The sequence below is a fragment of the Hermetia illucens genome, chromosome 3, assembly GCF_905115235.1.
Source record: "Hermetia illucens chromosome 3, iHerIll2.2.curated.20191125, whole genome shotgun sequence".
Taxonomy (NCBI): domain Eukaryota; kingdom Metazoa; phylum Arthropoda; class Insecta; order Diptera; family Stratiomyidae; genus Hermetia; species Hermetia illucens.
Window position 1 is genome coordinate 4,645,749 of NC_051851.1, and position 18,486 is coordinate 4,664,234.

At 44.6% G+C, this 18,486-nt stretch overlaps 1 protein-coding gene across 1 annotated transcript in view; it reads right to left on the reverse strand.

The window, feature by feature from the left end:
* Positions 1-18,486, reverse strand: part of LOC119651633 (protein Skeletor, isoforms B/C) — a 238,851-nt gene that overhangs the window by 51,980 nt on the left and 168,385 nt on the right. Inside the window, exon 4 of the mRNA XM_038055297.1 lies at positions 11,362-11,473. Coding sequence (XP_037911225.1) covers positions 11,362-11,473 — 112 coding nt within the window. The remainder of the gene's footprint in view (positions 1-11,361; positions 11,474-18,486) is intronic.

Sequence of the window (18,486 nt, forward strand, 5' to 3'; positions counted from 1 at the left end):
AGTCCTCTTGAGGTGCTATCATTTTCGCCACCAGATTTTCTAGTACCAGCACCTCTCCTAGAGTCCCCTCTAGATTCCTCCTTGCTTTCAAAAATCTCGGACAGTGGAAAAATACATGCTCTGGGTGCTCTGGGACTCCATCGCAATTTGGACAGTCGGGTGAGGTCTACAATTTAAACCTGTGAAGGTATTGGAGATATCCTCCATGTCCCGTGAGAAACTGGGTGAGATTATAATTTATCTTACCCCGTCGTCTCTCTAATCACTCGTTGATGGCAGAGATGAGCCTGTGAGTCCACCCTTTCCCGAATGTTCCCACGCTTTTGCCATCTATTTATGAATTTCTCTCTTCCAGTCTTCTTTATCTGCGATAAGCGAGAGGTTGACTTCACATAGTATATGTTCGCCATCTCATCTACAACGACGTCAATTGGCATCATTCCCGAGATGACGAACGCTACATCATCTGAGACAGTCCTGAAGGCAAAGCATACCCTCGGAGTTGCCCTCCTGTAGACTACACTCGGTTTGTTAGCGTTAACTGATATACGCAACGCCTTCCTCCAAACTGGGGTCGCATGATTGACGTCACCACCCAATCGAGAGGTGGTGGTCCTCCCACGGTCGGCATTATCCTTACCAGGCCCATACTTACAGTGGATGATTTGTCGCAAACATACTGCACATGTAGCCTATAACTTAGCTTGCTGTCTATCACCACTCCCAAGTATTTGAAGGTCGGCTTGGAAGTGATGATATAATTTCCGATTCTAATACAGACATAATTTCTCTCCCTATGCTTAGTGATGAGGACCGCTACCGTTTTTTCTTCCGCAAGTGTCAAAATAGAGCTCTCTAACCAACTTTTAACGCTGATTGCCTCGCCTGAGTATAACTCAGCATCTTCAAGATGCTTCGCGACAAAAACCAGCGTTATGTCGTCAGCGTAACTCACCACTGTAACACTCCTCCGGAAGAGGAAGATTAAGTACATCATTGTACATAATGTTCCACAGTAGTGGGTCCAATAGGGAACCCTGCGGGACATCCGCGGAAACAACGTACACCTGGCGTTTGTTATCCGTGTCCCCATTAGAGCCCCCTTTCAGCTAAGTAACTATCAACGCTAGCAGTGAGATACGCGGGAATACCAACTTTCGCTGGGGATTTCCGTACTGGATTCCAATTCTGCCGCATTGAATGCATTTTTCACGTCCAGGGTTACTACCATGCAATATTTGCTGGTACAACCTTTTCCGTGAATTGCACTTTCGGCCTAGCCTATTAGCGCCATTTTAATAGCATCAATGGTTGACCTGGCTATCGTCTCAAATCTAAAATTTACCGCAATATCGTCCGTCCTGCCGTTCTCTATGGTTCTGAGTGTTGGCCGACTATAAGAGACAATGAACGGCGTCTTGCGGTAATGGTGACGAAGTATCAAGTATGGTTCATTTATCACCCAGCTGATGTCCAATCAAATACCAGTCATCCACAATGGCGAAAATCGTTATCCCTGTTGCCGTGATACTTTAAAGTTGGCAAACCAAAAATCCACTTGTGTGAGCACTATTCAATCAAAAGCGCGAGTTTTTCTCCCTTTTCTCATTCTAAACAATCCCAAAGAATAGTTTTACAACTTCCAATGTTGGGATCGCTATTTAAGTCGCTTTTTTTTCAGAAATTTTTCTTTTAAGCTAAATTGACCCACGTCGTTCAACCTTTTACTGAAAAACTATACCGTTCTATATTATTCATAGTTACCGAAAAATCTAAATGCTCTGGTAACCAGTAATCTAAAGTGAGTAGACGGTATCACAAACGTAAGTGCTATTCTTAATTCCTTTCATGTAGTATACGATATTCTTCTACCATTCCTTCTTCAGAACTAAATGCATGTATTAGATCTACTCGTCTTGAAGTACCAGTTGATCCCTGCTTTATCCGGCTCGTCATAGTAACATCCGACTTTACTTATGTACTGGACTAGTGCAGTGCAGCATCATTTACATAAATCGCTATATTGCTGAAGAGAAATCGCTTGGGCAAAATATATGTAATTGCACGCTAACATAAGCAGGTACATAGCATTGCATTGATTTTTATTAATATTAAGTCAGGATGTGAAGAAAGATAAAAGATGCTATTTAATAGGAAAGGGGGCAATGCTGTGTACAATCAAATGAATTTCTATAGCAGCTCGACTCAAGGCAATAAAGAAACAAGATGACATTGGGTGCATAGTCTATACTTCAGGGGTCTTCTCATACGTGTATAAGGCCGGTCCAAAATTTTTCTTCATATTTGAAGCCCTCAGGATTTGGCCCTAAAATGGATGTTTTTCCAAAGTGAGAAGTCAGTGGACTAAGACAGTGGGAGACGTAGTTCAATGTGAAAGGAAAAAAGATTGGTTCTAAATCTTTTTTCTTTGGTTCTCTAATTGATGTTGAAAATGGATTTGACCTTTTTATAATTGGGAATGTGTGTACATATTTGAAATCGGAAAGTCTAGATTATCGTATCGATTGGTAAGTATACATCTATTCTCGTATTATCGTATACACATATATAATATTATGTCTCATCTTCCCACAATTGTAAGTAGATAAATCCTTGGGATAAATGTTGGTGTTTGCTAGAATTAATCGTGACATGTTGAAATTTCTTGAGGACTTGTACATCATTGCTTCCATGGCATGAACGTTACCCTCATTTTCTCAGAACTAAACAAAGACTCCATGATAACAATGAGATTTAAAATACAAGAGTGTTGTCATATTCAGGGCTAATGGGTGATGTAGAAAATGGGAGTATTTAGTAGAGCGGAAGAGGAAAAACCTCTTGGAAATCTATGAAAAGTACTAATGGAAAAGAGTTATTATAAGCGTGGAAAAGTTTTTGTGTAAACAGCATGGGTGTGAGTAGGGCGGAAAATTGAATGTTTGAAGGTATAAAGTAGTGGTTGACATTTTTGTTTTCTTCTGCTCTGCAATATCTTTTTTGCTCATGATTACATTTGGTATTGGTTGTAAAAAGTATTGTTATTGGATAGGTAAATTCTACTTCCCTTCGTCTGGTATAAAATGTATAGTTATGGAAGTGTTTTGAAGATTATTAATCTGGTACCTCTTTGTGCCTCTGTGCATGTAAATAATTGCTTCCGAATTTCATGACCGTAATTTTTGCTATGATTCTGATGTATCTAGGTTGGATGTCCTTTATGATTTTGACACCCGCACGAATATGTTTAAAGTCAATGTGTGTTAACGGTGTTTCTAGCGTAAAGCTTAAAAGATTGAAACGCAACACCGTTTCGTCGCTAGTAGTGGTTTTTATTTAACAAAATCCGACATTTCGGGAACAATTTCCTCCCTTCTTCCGTACCGCTAGGTGCTCAGAGGTGGCGGCGAGGAAGATGGGGCGGCAACCCTATCGGCCAAACCAAAACCAAGTGGCCGAGGAGAACCTCCATAGTTTGGTTTGCCGACCGTGATTCAGTAGGCGAATGCTCCAAAGACCTAATCACGGCGATCAGACCCGAGTCTGTACGGGGACTCATCTGAAGTGGCAAATTGGTCACGAAACCAGGGGTATACTGGTACCATGGGAACCGAGATAGCCCCTGGACTCTCATAATTTGGCTGAACTCCCGTTGCATGTGAGTACGGCTCGGTTATTTGCGGTTGGCTCCCTAGTGGGAGTTTCATGGGGGTTGTGGTTATGCTCAAGCGAGAAGAGACCTTCGGGCCTCGACGTGGTGTTGCGTATCAACACGGGTGCCGTACTCCATAATTCGGTAGAGATTTATGTAATTCTTGCATCCACCAGTATGAATGCTAAGCCATACACTTGATATAGACTGGTACCGTTGTTACTTGTCTCAGCGGAGCTCTGATTGTGGTCACAAAATCAATCCGTGTTTTAAGAGGACCGTAGGATTTAACTTTGAACAGCTGTCAATATACGAATTAGTTGACAGATTTACATGAAACTTCCCAGGTGTTTATTAAACTGTGGTGCCATCATTGAAAAATAAAACGGAGGACCAAGTAGCTCCAGTTGTTATCAAATGACGAAACTTATTGAAAACCTGGTGTAGTATCGGCTCGAAAATTAGAAAATTTTTTTTGGCTAATTCTAATCTATCTAAATATAAAACAAGTCGGAATACCGGAAGCTCGTGCTTCAGGTATAAAGGTTTTGTGTTCATCTTATGTAGGAAATTCCAACGCACATTTTTCTATCCGTATATAACTACAAATTCAACATAATCTTTCATATTTTTCCAAACTACGAGACATACGTACATATTACAGCCATAGATATCCGCTCACCCTAAACAAACAAACTGTCAATTTCCGAATACTGTGCACATATATGCACGTATATAAATGGATCGTACCCATATTTCCGATTTACTTCTTATATCTATTTGAATTAGGCACTACCCGCAAAGTTCATTAGCACGCATATATTATATACCTACATACGCACATGTCTGGTTGACAGATAACTAGAAAACTAAAACAAAATAATTCTCTGCGACCCAATTCATAAGAACTCATTTCGTTGTGGTATTGACGAATTGATATGTGATGATGACGTCATGCAGGTTGTATAGTGCACGAAATTCACAAAAAAAAAAGTGAAGTTTCACCCCCTATGACTTTGTTAATAATAATTGGATTTTCTTCAAACTTGACCAAACTGTGCATTATGTTCTTCATTACACGCATGCCAAATTTTGTACTTCTGGGATGAACATAAGAGGAGTGCCGGGTAAATTTCTAAAATGTGGAAATATACTATTATTAACTTTATTTGTGCAGATATCGGAACCGGATATATTTTGAGGCCTAGATTTAGTAGAGATGTACCACTGTGATTTTTTTTCAGATTTTTCGGTTGGATAGGCTCTGAGAACGAGACCTGTTACACTTTTCGGGGGTCATATTTTGAGCCCTCACTCCTCCATGTTTCACCCAATATCAAATATTAAAATTGCACCTTCCATTCACATGTATGGGGAGCCCCCCCTTAAACTTAACACAAGATGGCGCCACTTACTGCACGTACAGGGAATACCAGATTACATACTCTCACCAATTTTCGTGACAATCGGTCCAGTCGTTTCCGAATAAATCGGGTGTGACAGACAGACAGACAGAACGAAACGAATGAAACGGTCTCGGACGAGAGCTGAAAGGTGGGCAGCTAATAGGTTTGACGAGGAGATTTTCGGAGAGGTTTTGCAGAAAAATACAGCGCTTGAAGGAAGCGCAGAAAATAAAGTTCTGCAGATTGGCGAGAAGTTGCGACGAGCATGTGACGCATCCATGCCAAGGTATGTTGTATCACAGAAGGGAGTTCCGAACTTTTGGTGGAATTTTGAAATCGGAGAATGCCGCAAGGCCTGCCTCAAGGCCAGAAGGCGCAGTCAGCGAAATAGAAACCGATCTGGATACGAGCAATTACATGAAGAATATAAAAACGCTCGGAAGAAACTATTATACATGTGGCCATCATGAAAAGTATAATAAATGCGAACACTTTAAGCGACTGTGTAATGAAGCTGACACGAACCCCTGGGGTGGCGCCTATAAAACCGTAATATCGAAAGTTAAAGGCAAACGCTCCCCACCGATCTCTTTCCCTACTCTGCTTGATGAAATAGTAACGGATCTTTTCCCACAGAATGTGAGTACCGCTAACCTTCCCACTGTCGAGATAGACACCGCCGAAGTTCCCATGGTAAGTGAAACGGAGGCCCTCGAAGCTGCAGATAAAATTGTTGGAAATAAAGCACCTGGCTTGGATAGCATCCCCAATAAAGCTCTGAAGGCAGCAGTCAAAATAGCTCCAAATATGTTTGCCTTCCTTAAAGAAGGAGCATTTCCTACACAATGGAAGAAGCAGAAATTAATTCTAGTCCCTAAGCCAAACAAACCTTTGGGTGAAGCTTCGTCCTACAGGCCGATATGCCTTCTAAATAATACTGGAAAACTATTCGAACGAGTAATCTATAACAGATTAATTCGAATTGCCGAAAAGGATGGCGGTCTCTCCGAAAATCAGTTCGGTTTTCGAAAGGGGAGATCTACAACGGATGCACTTGTCCTAGTAGCTAACACAGTTAAGACCGCACTTGACGAGGGCAAATGTTGTGCAGTGATTACACTTGATGTGAAGAATGCCTTCAATTCCACTAGATGGAGCAAGATACTTGAGTCCCTAATTAACTTAGGTGTGGCGAAGTACCTGGTGCGTATTGTTGCCGACTTCCTAATCGATAGGACTCTGTGCTGCGAATCAGATGAAGGAATGAAATCCTACCAAACGACATGCGGAGTTCCACAAGGGTCTGTTCTAGGGCCACTCTTGTGGATTATTATGTATAACAGGGTACTGACCCTAGACCTTCCTACTGGTGTGGCCTCCATTGGTTTTGTGGACGATATTGGTGTGACGGTTGTTGCACGCCTTCTCGAGGAAGTCGAGCTCTATGCAAATGAAGCAGTCTATGAGATTAAATCCTGGTTAGAGAATGCTGGTCTACAGCTCGCAGAGCATAAGACGGAAGTAGTACTTATTACCAAGCGTGGCCCAAGGCTGAGCCGTCGACTCCTTATTTCAAGGGTGGTCAGTTCGATCCTACTGTATGCAGCCCCAGTATGGGCAGATGCACTGGAAAATATGATAAATAAGAAAAAGATTGGAGCTGCGTATCGCATAAGTGTACTCCGAGCATGTTGTGCTTACAGAACAATTTCTAATGAAGCAGCTTGCGTGATAGCAGGAATGATCCCGATTGAGATTCTGGCGAAAGAAATACAACGACTTTACGATCGAACGTACCTCACCGGAGAATCTCCTGCCCGTCGGCGACAGTTCGCATGAGCTGAAACTGTCGCGGAATGGCAAGAGAAGTGGGACGAGTCAGAAAAAGGCCGTTGGACTCACAAAATCATATGGGATATCCGGAAATGAATCGAGCGACCTCACGGCGAAGTAGGTTTCGACCTAACTCAATTCTTGAGCGGACACGGAGGCTATCGAGCATATCTGTATCGATTTGGGCGTGATGATTCGCCATATTGCCCACAGTGTGCAAACATTCCAGAGGACGCAGAACACGTCTTTTTTCACAGCCCCAGATTCGAAACCCAAAGGGCTACATTAGAAGCTACAACCGGGGAGCACTTTACACCCGAAAATATCATGGAGCTTATGGTGAAAGCCAAGGGGATATGGACCGATGTTGAAAAAGTGATTACAGGAAAAAACAAATGACAACGGACTGCGGACTATTCACGAAATGGTTGTTGGAAGTACCTGGTTTGCGCGGAAAGCGGTCCACAAACATACGTGGGCCTCTCCAGACGGGACCACTTTCAACCAAATTGACCACGTGTTGATCGAACGCCGCCAACTCTCAGCCTTGATGAATGTCAGAACATATAGGGGGGCCAATATAGACTCAGATCACTATCTCGTTGGCATGGTGCTCCGAGCTCGAATAACAATACCACCTAGAATCCCCTCTGACAATCAGGTGAGAGTGAACACTGAAGCCATCCACAACACAACCCTCCGCGACACCTATAAGAGGGAAATGGATGCCGCAATAACTGCAGTCAACAGAGGACCTGGAGATGAAGCATCAACAAATGATCTTCACAATCACCTGAAGAACGTTATCATGGATACGGCCACAAACATACTTGGCCCCAGTCGCAAAAGGAGTCGGAACGGCTGGTTTGACGATGAATGTAAGCTAGCAACGGAACGGAAGAATGCCGCATACCGAGTAATGTTGCATTCTCAAAGAACGCGGGCACGCGCAGAGACTTATCATGAACTCCGTCGAGCGGAGAAGCGACTTCACAGACGGAAAAAGGAAGCCTGGGAGAACCAACAAGTCTGTGAACTGGAAAAGTACAGGGAGCAACCGCACCAGGCGCGGAAGTTTTACCAACAAGTCAGTAGGATGAAGCCTTATACACCTCGATGCTCATCCTGCCGAGACAAAGAGGGAAATCTGATTTCCGACAGAATGGGCATATTAGAGCGATGGGTTGAGTACTTTGATGAGCTACTGAACAACCAGAACATCGGCGAGTTGGAGGTCCCGCCAACTGAAGACGACGGACAAATACTGCCACCACCAAGTTTAGGAGAAACAGTCCGTGCAATTCATCGGCTAAAAAATCATAAGTCGCCAGGAGCCGATGGAATTACAACCGAATTGGTTAAATATGGAGGCGACCAGTTATGCACATGTGCGAGGCCAGATAAAAACAGCAGTATCACTCTCAAGACCATTCGACATCAACAACGGTCTACGACAAGGGAATTTGCGAACTCTTGGCCGCATTCGAGAGAAGAATCCTCCGAAGAATTTTTTGCCCCCTACATGAGGATGAACGATTCCGTAGCCTACACAATGACGAAATCTATGAGCGATACCATGACCGTCCGGTTGTGGATAAAATCCGGCTGAATAGGTTACGGTGGGCGGGTCACTTAATCCGTATGGATGAGGATGATCCCACCCGGAAAGTCTATAAGGGCAATATCTATGGTAGAGAAAGAAGACGAGACAGACCCTGCCTGAGATGGAGTGATGGCGTAGGTCAGGACGCCAGACAGCCTTTAGGGATATCGAATTGGTGGACCTCGGTGCAAAACCGGGATGTCTGGAGTTCCTTATTAAGGCAGGCCTAGACCGGATACCGGTTGTTGCGCCGTTGATGATGATGATTGTTTTACTTGGAAATTTTTCATTTGAGGACTTGCTCCGTTTCTCCTCCTCCCTTACCCCACAAAATCCTTATTAGGGGACATCCTCCCAATAATGGCCTGAGGATGTTAAGGATGAGAGGGAGCCTCAGGGGTCGCGTTTCAATAACCATCTGAGGCAGGAGAAGCAAGGATCGAAACTGTGGTCCGAGGCAGGAGAAGCAAGGATCGAGACTGCGATCCGCCAGCTTCCTTCTCGATCGCGGCACTCGGGTTCGGAAACTTGTGGCTCCAGCTTTAGCTCCCGTTCTGGTTTATTCCGGGAATTCCCTCGTTCGTTGTGTCATTTTTAGGTCCCGTGCGGACCCACGCGTCGGTATAGACACGTTGATTTTTTACAAATGACATGTGAGGGATCACGCTTAAAGGACCCCCTCATCAATCTCCTTCTCCTTGCACTATAATAATTTTCTCTATTTAACTTTGCTTTTTTTCGCGTCAATCCTCCTAAGAGATCCTTTTTAAGGCCTGAGCTTAGTTTTTCGAAAAGTTTACCTAATCTACTGATTCTATCTCTGTTATAGTCACATAATACTCCAACAATCATGACCGCTTTAGTGAAAAACCCCCAAATGAAATAGATAAAATTGATGAAGATACAATAGCCACACAATGGCAGCATTTGAACTCTGGCATTCAGATAAATCTAGTGGCGTGACCCAAACGATTTCGCATAGGTCGCAGGAATAGTCATAGCACTAAAAACTTGAAAGTCTTCCCTTCCTGGGTTTGCTCTTCACAAAACAGGAACCCTTAGGCAAAAACCGCTTATTGTTGCCATCGTGCCAGTAAGAAAAACTATTATTGTGCCAACTTCCATGCTGAATGCTTTCCCTAATCCACAGATGAAGTTTTTGCTGAAGTCTCACATTCGCGTCCACCTGGGAGTAGAACTTAAATCTTCCTGTCGAATATACCGTCCTGCGATGACTCTTTAAGCGATTAATTCATTACAAAGAAACATGTCCCCGCTAGTGTACGCTGAACTGAACCCAAAAATATGACATCCTTTATCGACAAATCCGCTTAGGTTGGCATAGAAGCCAAATGTGGTTGTGGTATTTTTCGTGAAAACGTCGAGATAAAACGGAGCCAAAGGCAGCAGTTGCCTCGGGATGTCCTTTTGGTTCGGTGAAAAACAGCGAGAAGTTTTGTCTTCAGGCGAAAGGACCCTTTGGTCCTTGCCAATACTGCTATTGTGCTTGCTCGCTATCTATGTAAATATGGTTATTTATGTGGTTACTCTGTTACGTATATACAAAGGAGTCTCGAACTTTCGTAAGGATATTCGGCGGTATGGCTTCGTTTATGCAGGCATGTTGCATAATATTGTGAAGGACTCCTTAGAAGTTTTGCAAATGTCATTTTGTAGGTCCTTTTCCAGGTAACTGATAGACGAAACCGAAAGGAAAAGTGATACGCAGCATTGCAATGGAGGACATTGCACAACGGCGTCCTTATCCACCTCTGCACATCAAATAAAATTGAGAAAGGATAATGACTTGTCGACGCCTAATCTGGGGATGAATTCTACTCCTAAAATTGCGATATAATTCACGTTTAATTCCTAACATACCCAGGACGAAGCTAGTATCTGACGCTAACATAAGAGCTCCATCACCAAAAGGAACTTGCACTGAAAATAAAGTATGGCGGCCAACACGTCGACATACCACCCTCGTAAAGAGTACGTGGCCCTTGGAAAATTGGTTACACCCGACGGTCATGGATTGCCGACCACCGTGGGAGGTTGGAGCTATAACGACTGGTGCTCCTCAGCTTGTTTCCAAGTTGGGGCTTCGCGCCAGTTGTATCGACCATTGTGGGTGGTGGCAAAACGCCATGCAGAATGGGGGAGGCTGAGGGTTGCGTGCGCAGCATTGTCGCTCCTGAAAAAACCATCTAGTGGAGTCTCATTAAAAGAAGCTTACACAGAACTTTCGAATAATGCAATATACGAGAGTATGATGTTTGCATATACATCCATGCAGGGACATAGAGAAATTCCCTAACTAATATGGCGGCCGGCGGCGGAGTTATGTGTGTTACGTTAAAAATGGCGGCCATGCTATTGGGGATCTACATATATTGTTGTTGGAGATGTTATCTATAAGCTTTTATGTTGTTCCTTGCGGGGTTATTACATGCACGCAAACTTCCATTTCGGAGTCAAAGGATTTATTGTTGGTAAATGGGGGCATGAAGAAATGGAACTGGCATAGTGTGCTGGCAAACAGCAAAATAGTGAGCAGACTGTGGATGCAGTGGTTACTTAGCTTCCTTTTTGGGGACGGTAATGCGTTTGTTTTAATGTTTGAGCAAATGATGGTTGAATGGGTGGCTGGTTTACCGAAAAAATTTATAGAACACTCGATGAGTTTTTTAAATGAACAAAGAAGTTTGTTTAGTGGCGGCTTTGAGCCGAGATTATGTAACTTTTTTTTTATTGAGAGTCCTTGATTGCAAGAGTTTTTCGTCAAGTTGTAAGGAGCAAGTCCACGCTTGTTAGGATGCTTTACTTTGAATGCTTAGATAACTTTAGAAAAGTTATTTTTTACTTACTGTAAATCTGCGACACCAAACTGAGAGCCATCTGATATCTCGTATCCTTTTTCCCATAGGCAATCGTAAGATTATATCTGAGTTATTGTGCGCTTGAAGAATTGGCGGATCTCTGAAAGAAAATATGAAAAAAATCAGTTCATTGCTACCAAGTAATATGAAAAGGATATGATTGAAATTGGAATTTTTCCATATTGTTTATATAAGGGAAGGATGACGGTTCAATGGCAATATATAACAATTTCCTAAAAATATAAGCCTCAAGGTCATTTCCTTATCCATCGAACATGAATTAGTTTTCTCTGGGAGAAGTTTATTACTTCAAACCTATCGGTGTGTACCAGGGGCATTACACCAACCTTCCATTTCCTTCCCTACTCGCAGAACTGTGACGTTTGGGAGTAGGTCCTTGATATCACCCTAATAACCGACAATGGGATTCTTAGGGTGGAGGATTGGAGTTGATCACAGTTGGATACGTTTCAGCCTAGATCTCACCGCAGAGGTCTCCAAACCCTTCAGAGACCCCAAGAGGGGTTTCCAAACCCTTCAGAGACTCCAGAAGGATCGACTGGAGAAAGTTTGGTCAAGTAATTAAGAACAAATTCTCCGGTGCGCAAATTGACAAGATTGGCACGACAGACAAACTGGAGTCAAAGGTCGGGGCTCTCGAAAAGTCATACGATATCGCCTTTAAAATTTCGTGCCCTACTAAGTACAGCAAAGAGACACTGCCACCGTTGTGGAATGAAGATCTGCCCAGCCTAAGCTAGCTAACCAAAGAAATCTTCAAAATCTGCTAGAGGCAAAAATATTTTGGCAGGCATACAACTACCAGAAGAAGTACAAGTCGGCCATCAGGACCGCCAAGATGCCGTCTTGGTTGGACTATTGTCAGAACATCGCAAGCACCAGTGAATCTGCGAGGCTCAGTAAGATTCTGCCCTAGGAACATAACAGGCCATCATTTCTTAAAAAGTCGGGAGGCTCCTGGACGGAATCTTCCAGCGAAACCTTGGAGCTGCTGGTTCAAACGCACTTTCTCGCCAGCAAGCAGGACTGCGAGTCAGAACCTTAACCTTGCTTGGAGGGTATGCGGCCACCCCAGCTGTGCGAAACTATCAAATCGGTAATTACCGAGGATAAGATCGGCTGGGCTATAAACGACGAAGACTTGAAATTCTTGAATTTCCTGAATCTGGGCCGCCTCCCTTTTCGAACGAGGTATTGCCCGCGAAATCCGACGACTTTACATTTTTGCCTAATTTCCCTACCCGGGCGTCTGAAGGCTTGCGAGGCCACTAGGTTGAAGTCGAGGCTGGACACTATCCACGATACCTCGGCTCCCCGACCTCGTAGGGTTGAAATTCTTGCATTTCCTGAATCTGGGCCATTTTCCCTTTCGAACGAGGTATCACCCGACGATTTTGACTTTTTGGCCAATTTTCCTACCGGGGGTCGTGGAGATTTTCAATTTTCTTGGGTTTTCTGAAGGCTTCCCAAGTTGGGTACTACCCATGATATCTCGGCTCCCCGACCTGGTAGGGTTGGAATTCTTGCATTTCCTGGATCTGAGCCGCCTCCCCTTTCGAACGAGGTATTGCTCGCAGCAATCCGACGATTTGGACTTTTTGCCCAATTTTCCTACCCGGGGGCCGTGGAGATTTTCAATTTTCTTGGGTTTTCTGAAGGCTTGCGAGGCGGGGCACTATCCACGATATCTCGGCTCCCCGACCTCATAGGGCTGAAATTCTTGCATTTCCTGAATCCGGGCCGCCTCCCCTTTCGAACGAGGTATTCCCCGCAGCAATCCGATGATTTTGTATTTTTGGCCAATTTTCCTACCCGGGGGTCGTGGAAATTTTCAATTTTCTTGGGTTTTCTGAAGGCTCGTGAGGCGGGGCACTATCCACAATATCTCGGCTCCCCGACCTCGTAGGGTTGAAATTCTTCCAGTTCCTGAATCTGGGCCGCCTCCCCTTTCGAACAAGGTATTGTCCGCAGCAATCCGACGATTTGGGTTTTTTGCCCAATTTTCCTACCCTGGGGTCGTGGAGATTTTCAATTTTCTTGGGTTTTCTGGAGGCTTGCGAGGCGGGGCACTATCCACGATATCTCGGCTCCCGACCTCGTAGGGTTGAAATTCTTGCATTTCCTGAATCTGGGCCGCCTCCCCTTTCGAACGAGGTATTGCCCGGAGCAGTCCGACGATTGTGACTTTTTGGCCAATTTTCCTACCCGGGGGTGGTGTAAATTTTCAATTTTCTTGGGTTTTCTGAAGGCGTCCCAAGCGGGGCACTATCCACGATATCTCGGCTCTCCGACCTTGTAGGGTTGAAATTCTTGCATTTCCCGGATCTGGGAAGCCTCCCCTTTCGAACGAGGTATTGCCCGCAACAATCAGACGATTTTGACTTTTTGGCCAATTTTCCTATCCGGGGGTCGTGCAGATTTTCAATTTTCTTGGGTTTTTTGAAGGCTCGCGAGGCGGGGCACTATCCACGATACCTCCGCTCCTCGACCTAGTAGGGTAGAAATTCTTGCATTTCCTGAATCTGGCCCGCCTCCTCTTTCGAACGACGTATTGCCCGCAGCAATCCGACGATTTGGACTTTTTGGCCAATTTTCCTATCCGGGGGTCGTGCAGATTTTCAATTTTCTTGGGTTTTCTGAAGGCTTGCGAGGCGGGGCACTATCCACGATATCTCGGCTCCCCGACCTCGTAGGGTTGAAATTCTTGCATTTCCTGAATCCGGGCCGTCTAACCTTTCGAACGAAGTATTGCCCGCAGCAATCCGACGATTTTGACTTTTTGACCAATTTTCCTGCCCGGGGTCGTGGACATTTTCAATTTTCGTGGGTTTTCTAAAGGCTTGCGAGGCGGGGAACTATCCACGATATCTCGGCTCCCCGATCTCGTAGGGTTGAAATTCTTGCATTTCCTGAATCTGGTCCGCGTCCCCTTTCGAATTGCTACCCGGAGGTCGTGGAGATTTTCAATCTTCTTGGGTTTTCTCAAGGCTTGCGAGGCGGGGCACTATCCACGATATCTCCGCTCTCTGACCTCGTAGGGTTGAAATTCTTGCATTTCCTGAATCTGGGCCTCCTCCTCCTCTTTCGAACGAGGTATCACCCGCAGCAATCCGACGATTTTGACTTTTTGGCCAATTTTCCTACCTGGAGTCGTGCAGATTTTCAATTTTCTTGGGTTTTCTGAAGGCTTCCCAAGTTGGGTACTACCCATGATATCTCGGCTCCCCGACCTCATAGGGTTGAATTTCTTGCATTTCCTGAATCTGGGCCGCATCCCCTATTGAACGAGGTATTGCCCGCAGCAATCCGACGATTTTGCATTTTTGGCCAGTTTTCCTACCCGGGATGGTGGAAATTTTCAATTTTCTCGAGTTTTCTGAAGGCTTCCCAAGCGGGGCATTATCCATGACATCTCGGATCCCCGACCTCATAGGGTTGAAATTCTTGCATTTCCTGAATCTGGGCCACCTCCCCTTTCGAACGAGGTATTGCCCGCAGCAATCCGATGATTTTGATTTTTTGGCCAATTTTCCTACCCCGGGGTCGTGGAGATTTTCAATTTTCTTGGGTTTTCTGAAGACTTGCGAGGCGTGGCACTATCCACGATAATCCGGCTCCCCGACCTAGTAGGGTTGAAATTCTTGCATTTCCTGAATTTTGGCCGCATCCTCTTTCGAACGAGGTATTGCCCGCAACAATCCGACGATTTTGACTTTTTGGCCAATTTTCCTACCCCGGGGTTGTGCAGACTTTCAATTTTCTTGGGTTTTGTGAAGGCCTTCAGGCGGGGCATTATCTACGATATCTCGGTTCGCTGACCTCGTAGGGTTGAAATTCTTGCATTTCTTCTAAATTTTTAATTTTCTTGGGTTTTCGAAGTTCAGGGGGATATGGTCTGTTTTTATGGGTTATAGATGCGAAGCCAAATTGGGAACTTCAAAGGTTGCGCCTCCTGAATATCTATGGACGGAAAACCACCAACTGAGGACATCTGCTGTGGATCTATCGCCTCGATCGTGGTGTTGAGGTTCCGAGTTTTAGGGAACTCCATGCGCGGTCGCCAGTTGTTTTTTATATTATCCAATTTAGGTTGTGTGGTTTCTACTGGGTTCTCCCGATATTTCGTGGGTACGGACCAATGCATCGGCTTAAGGACGCTTGAAGTTTTGTATAATGACACGTGAGGGCCTGAAATGTTTAAAAAGGCCTCCGACATTTCCGAGCCTGGCTAGCAAAGCCGCGTGCAAGCGCTTGTCAACGGGACACTTCAGTGGAGTGTCAGTATTTGCAGGGGCGCACCTTCACGGTGAATTTCGCCAAAAATTTTAGGTTTTTGGGATAGCTCCCTTTTTGTGGTCCACTCCGGCCAACTTTGATTGTCTCGGACCTTCGGGATTCCATTAACTCAGAAAGTGATAGGTATTCCAGCGAAAGGAATAGGTAATGCTGCGAATGGAAAATAGGCATTTTTTTTTGGAAAATCGTCACCGGTAAACTAGGTAACTTCAACCCAAGATAGCATGTCAGGTGCATGTGAATCCTTTTGCACACAACATAATGCTGACCCGGTACCATCCTATCACCATCAAGACCCTTACAGGACTCCTGACACTTCAAAGAATAGTTACAAGCACTACCCTTGCAACTTTAGATTGCACACAGGAGATGCGTAGTCCTTTTCAATTCACTTTAACCCAACACCAAGAACTGCTGATCTAATAATTTCCAACGTGGCATCATAATCATTGTGTTATGCTCTCGTCAGCATTTTTTTTTTTATTTATGGAAAAATTGAACATGACATGAACGCGCCCGTTATAGGGTGCTAACATAGCCGTGAAACGAACTAATAAAGCCCGGCACGTGGCCTTAACAATGGGGATGCATTAAAGTGGATTATGATGAAGTACGGAGACTATGACGACGACAACAACGAAACGAGTATTGTGAATTAAACAGGACAGAAATCATTCATCCCTTCATCTTTTCAACTTGGATTGAAAGGGAAATTCACTGTCTTTCGATTTCCTTGTTATGATGCATTTTCATGATGTTAGGTGCTCGCATATTTATGGGGTAGCGCTTCCAGTAGAATTCATTTCAATATTTCTCCCCAGTTTTTAGTGAAGTGTGTGGAGGTGTATTGGAAAAAAGTATCTGTATCGATCGTTTTGTAAATTGAGTGAATTTCATGCTTTAATCGACACGCTTTCTTTCAGGCAGCTAACAGGGGTGCATCCCTACATTAAGAGAAAAGGAACTTATTTTATCGATGCAAAGATTCGATAAAAGAGGGTCGAAGAGAAATGCAATATGCATTTGGACCAGGACCAGGTGAGATGACAATTTGGTTAATCACCAATTTATTGTTGAGGATGCTGGAGTTCTGAGTCCGCACCCACTTGGTGACGAACCGGACCATTTGGGACGTAACTTACTTCCTCTTTGGAGTCCAGGGACTCCTCTTTTTTGGGTTAAACACTCAAGTTTTCAAAAAAGAGGTGAGGCAGCGTCTGAAGAGTTGCCTCTGCCCAGGACGAAACCGTCAGTGAACTTTTTCGAAAACAAATGCCGTGACGAAGGAAGGGTTCATATCTTTTACCTTCGCTTTGAATTTCGATAATCTTTTCCCGCATAAACATACTGTCCGGCAGGGGTAATTCGGGTAGGTAATTCGGAGAAAAAAGGGCCCAGATATGCAAAACAAGGTAAAAGAGTTGTTCCCTCTCCCCCGGGAAAGTCTTTCAAATCAGAGAGTGTAGGAAGAACAAGAAAAAACAAGTCGGAATTACGGTATTCCTGGCACTTCTGGTATAAAGGTTTTGTGCTCATCTTACACAATCCGGATGTCCGGATGGCTCAAGTGGTTAGAGCGCTGGGCTGTCGTAGGGGAAGGTCGCGTTTCAAATCTCACTGGTGGCAGAGGAATATGTTATCGTAACTGGATGTCGGATACCAGTCGACTCAGCTGGGAATGAGTGATGGTTTTTTGTATCGTTTCAGTGAACACATCGAGGACGTCTTTCGACATCCGCAGAGGACGGACTTGAAGACAGTGGTGTCCGCCAAGAGATCGAAGAATATACTCCGTAGGGAGTTCCTTTCAGAGCAGGAGGGAATTATGGGCTCCCCAGAAATGGAAACTCATCCGGACTTGAGAAAGGAGTTAGAGGAACTCAGAGGTGGAAAGGCGGTAATGGCATACCAACTAGAGTACCAACAACAACTTATCAGACAGCTCCAGCAGCTCTCCAAGAGACAGTGCGAGCCGGCTCGGTGGCGGCTCAATATGAGAAACTCACTGTGCAGCAGCACCGACAAGTACTACAAGAAACATGCGATATGCACAGCGTGGGACTACCAGCAACATATCCTGAGGTCATTATCGACTTCGTCGGGAGGAGGATACAGCTTAAACCTAAAGTCAGTGTTGGAACGACCCCAAACAGGCAACCCCCGGTCCTTCCAAATATCCCCAACTCGGCAAACCCCAAAAAGTTAAGATTCCTGTCATAACTGGGTACGGTTTGAACGTACCTTCATTTTTAAGACTAAGGGACTAAAAGCGTCCCTTAAAGGCACAATGGCACAATATTCACGGAGACGGCAGAAGATCACGTCAAGGTCTTCGCGCTCTTGAAAGAGCAAGGGCTTAATACCACAACCCGGACTCCTCTTTCCTTTTGCACCCAGTCATTAGTCATTCCGCGGACTCGACTGGGAAACGGACCTTGCGGATATCCTTGAAGAGCTAAACACCGACCAGCACGAATTCCAACTTGAAATGGTCACGAATATCATCACACGAAGAGACAAGGCTCTGCATAGTGAAACTCCAACCCTCCCGATGAAATCGCAATCGGGATTATTGAAGGTAAAATATATCCTTCACCAAAAGGTAACCTTGGAAAAGGTTGAAAGTTTCGAAAGGATGCAGCGTTTTAATTCCTAAAACTTTGGGCACATTGACCAAAATTGTACAATTGTTCACAGGTGCGTTAAGTGCACAAAAACTCATCGTCGCGGGAAATGCACAAGACCGTAAGCCGAAGGGCCTTTTTGCTGCAACTGCGGCCAAGCTGGCTACCCAGC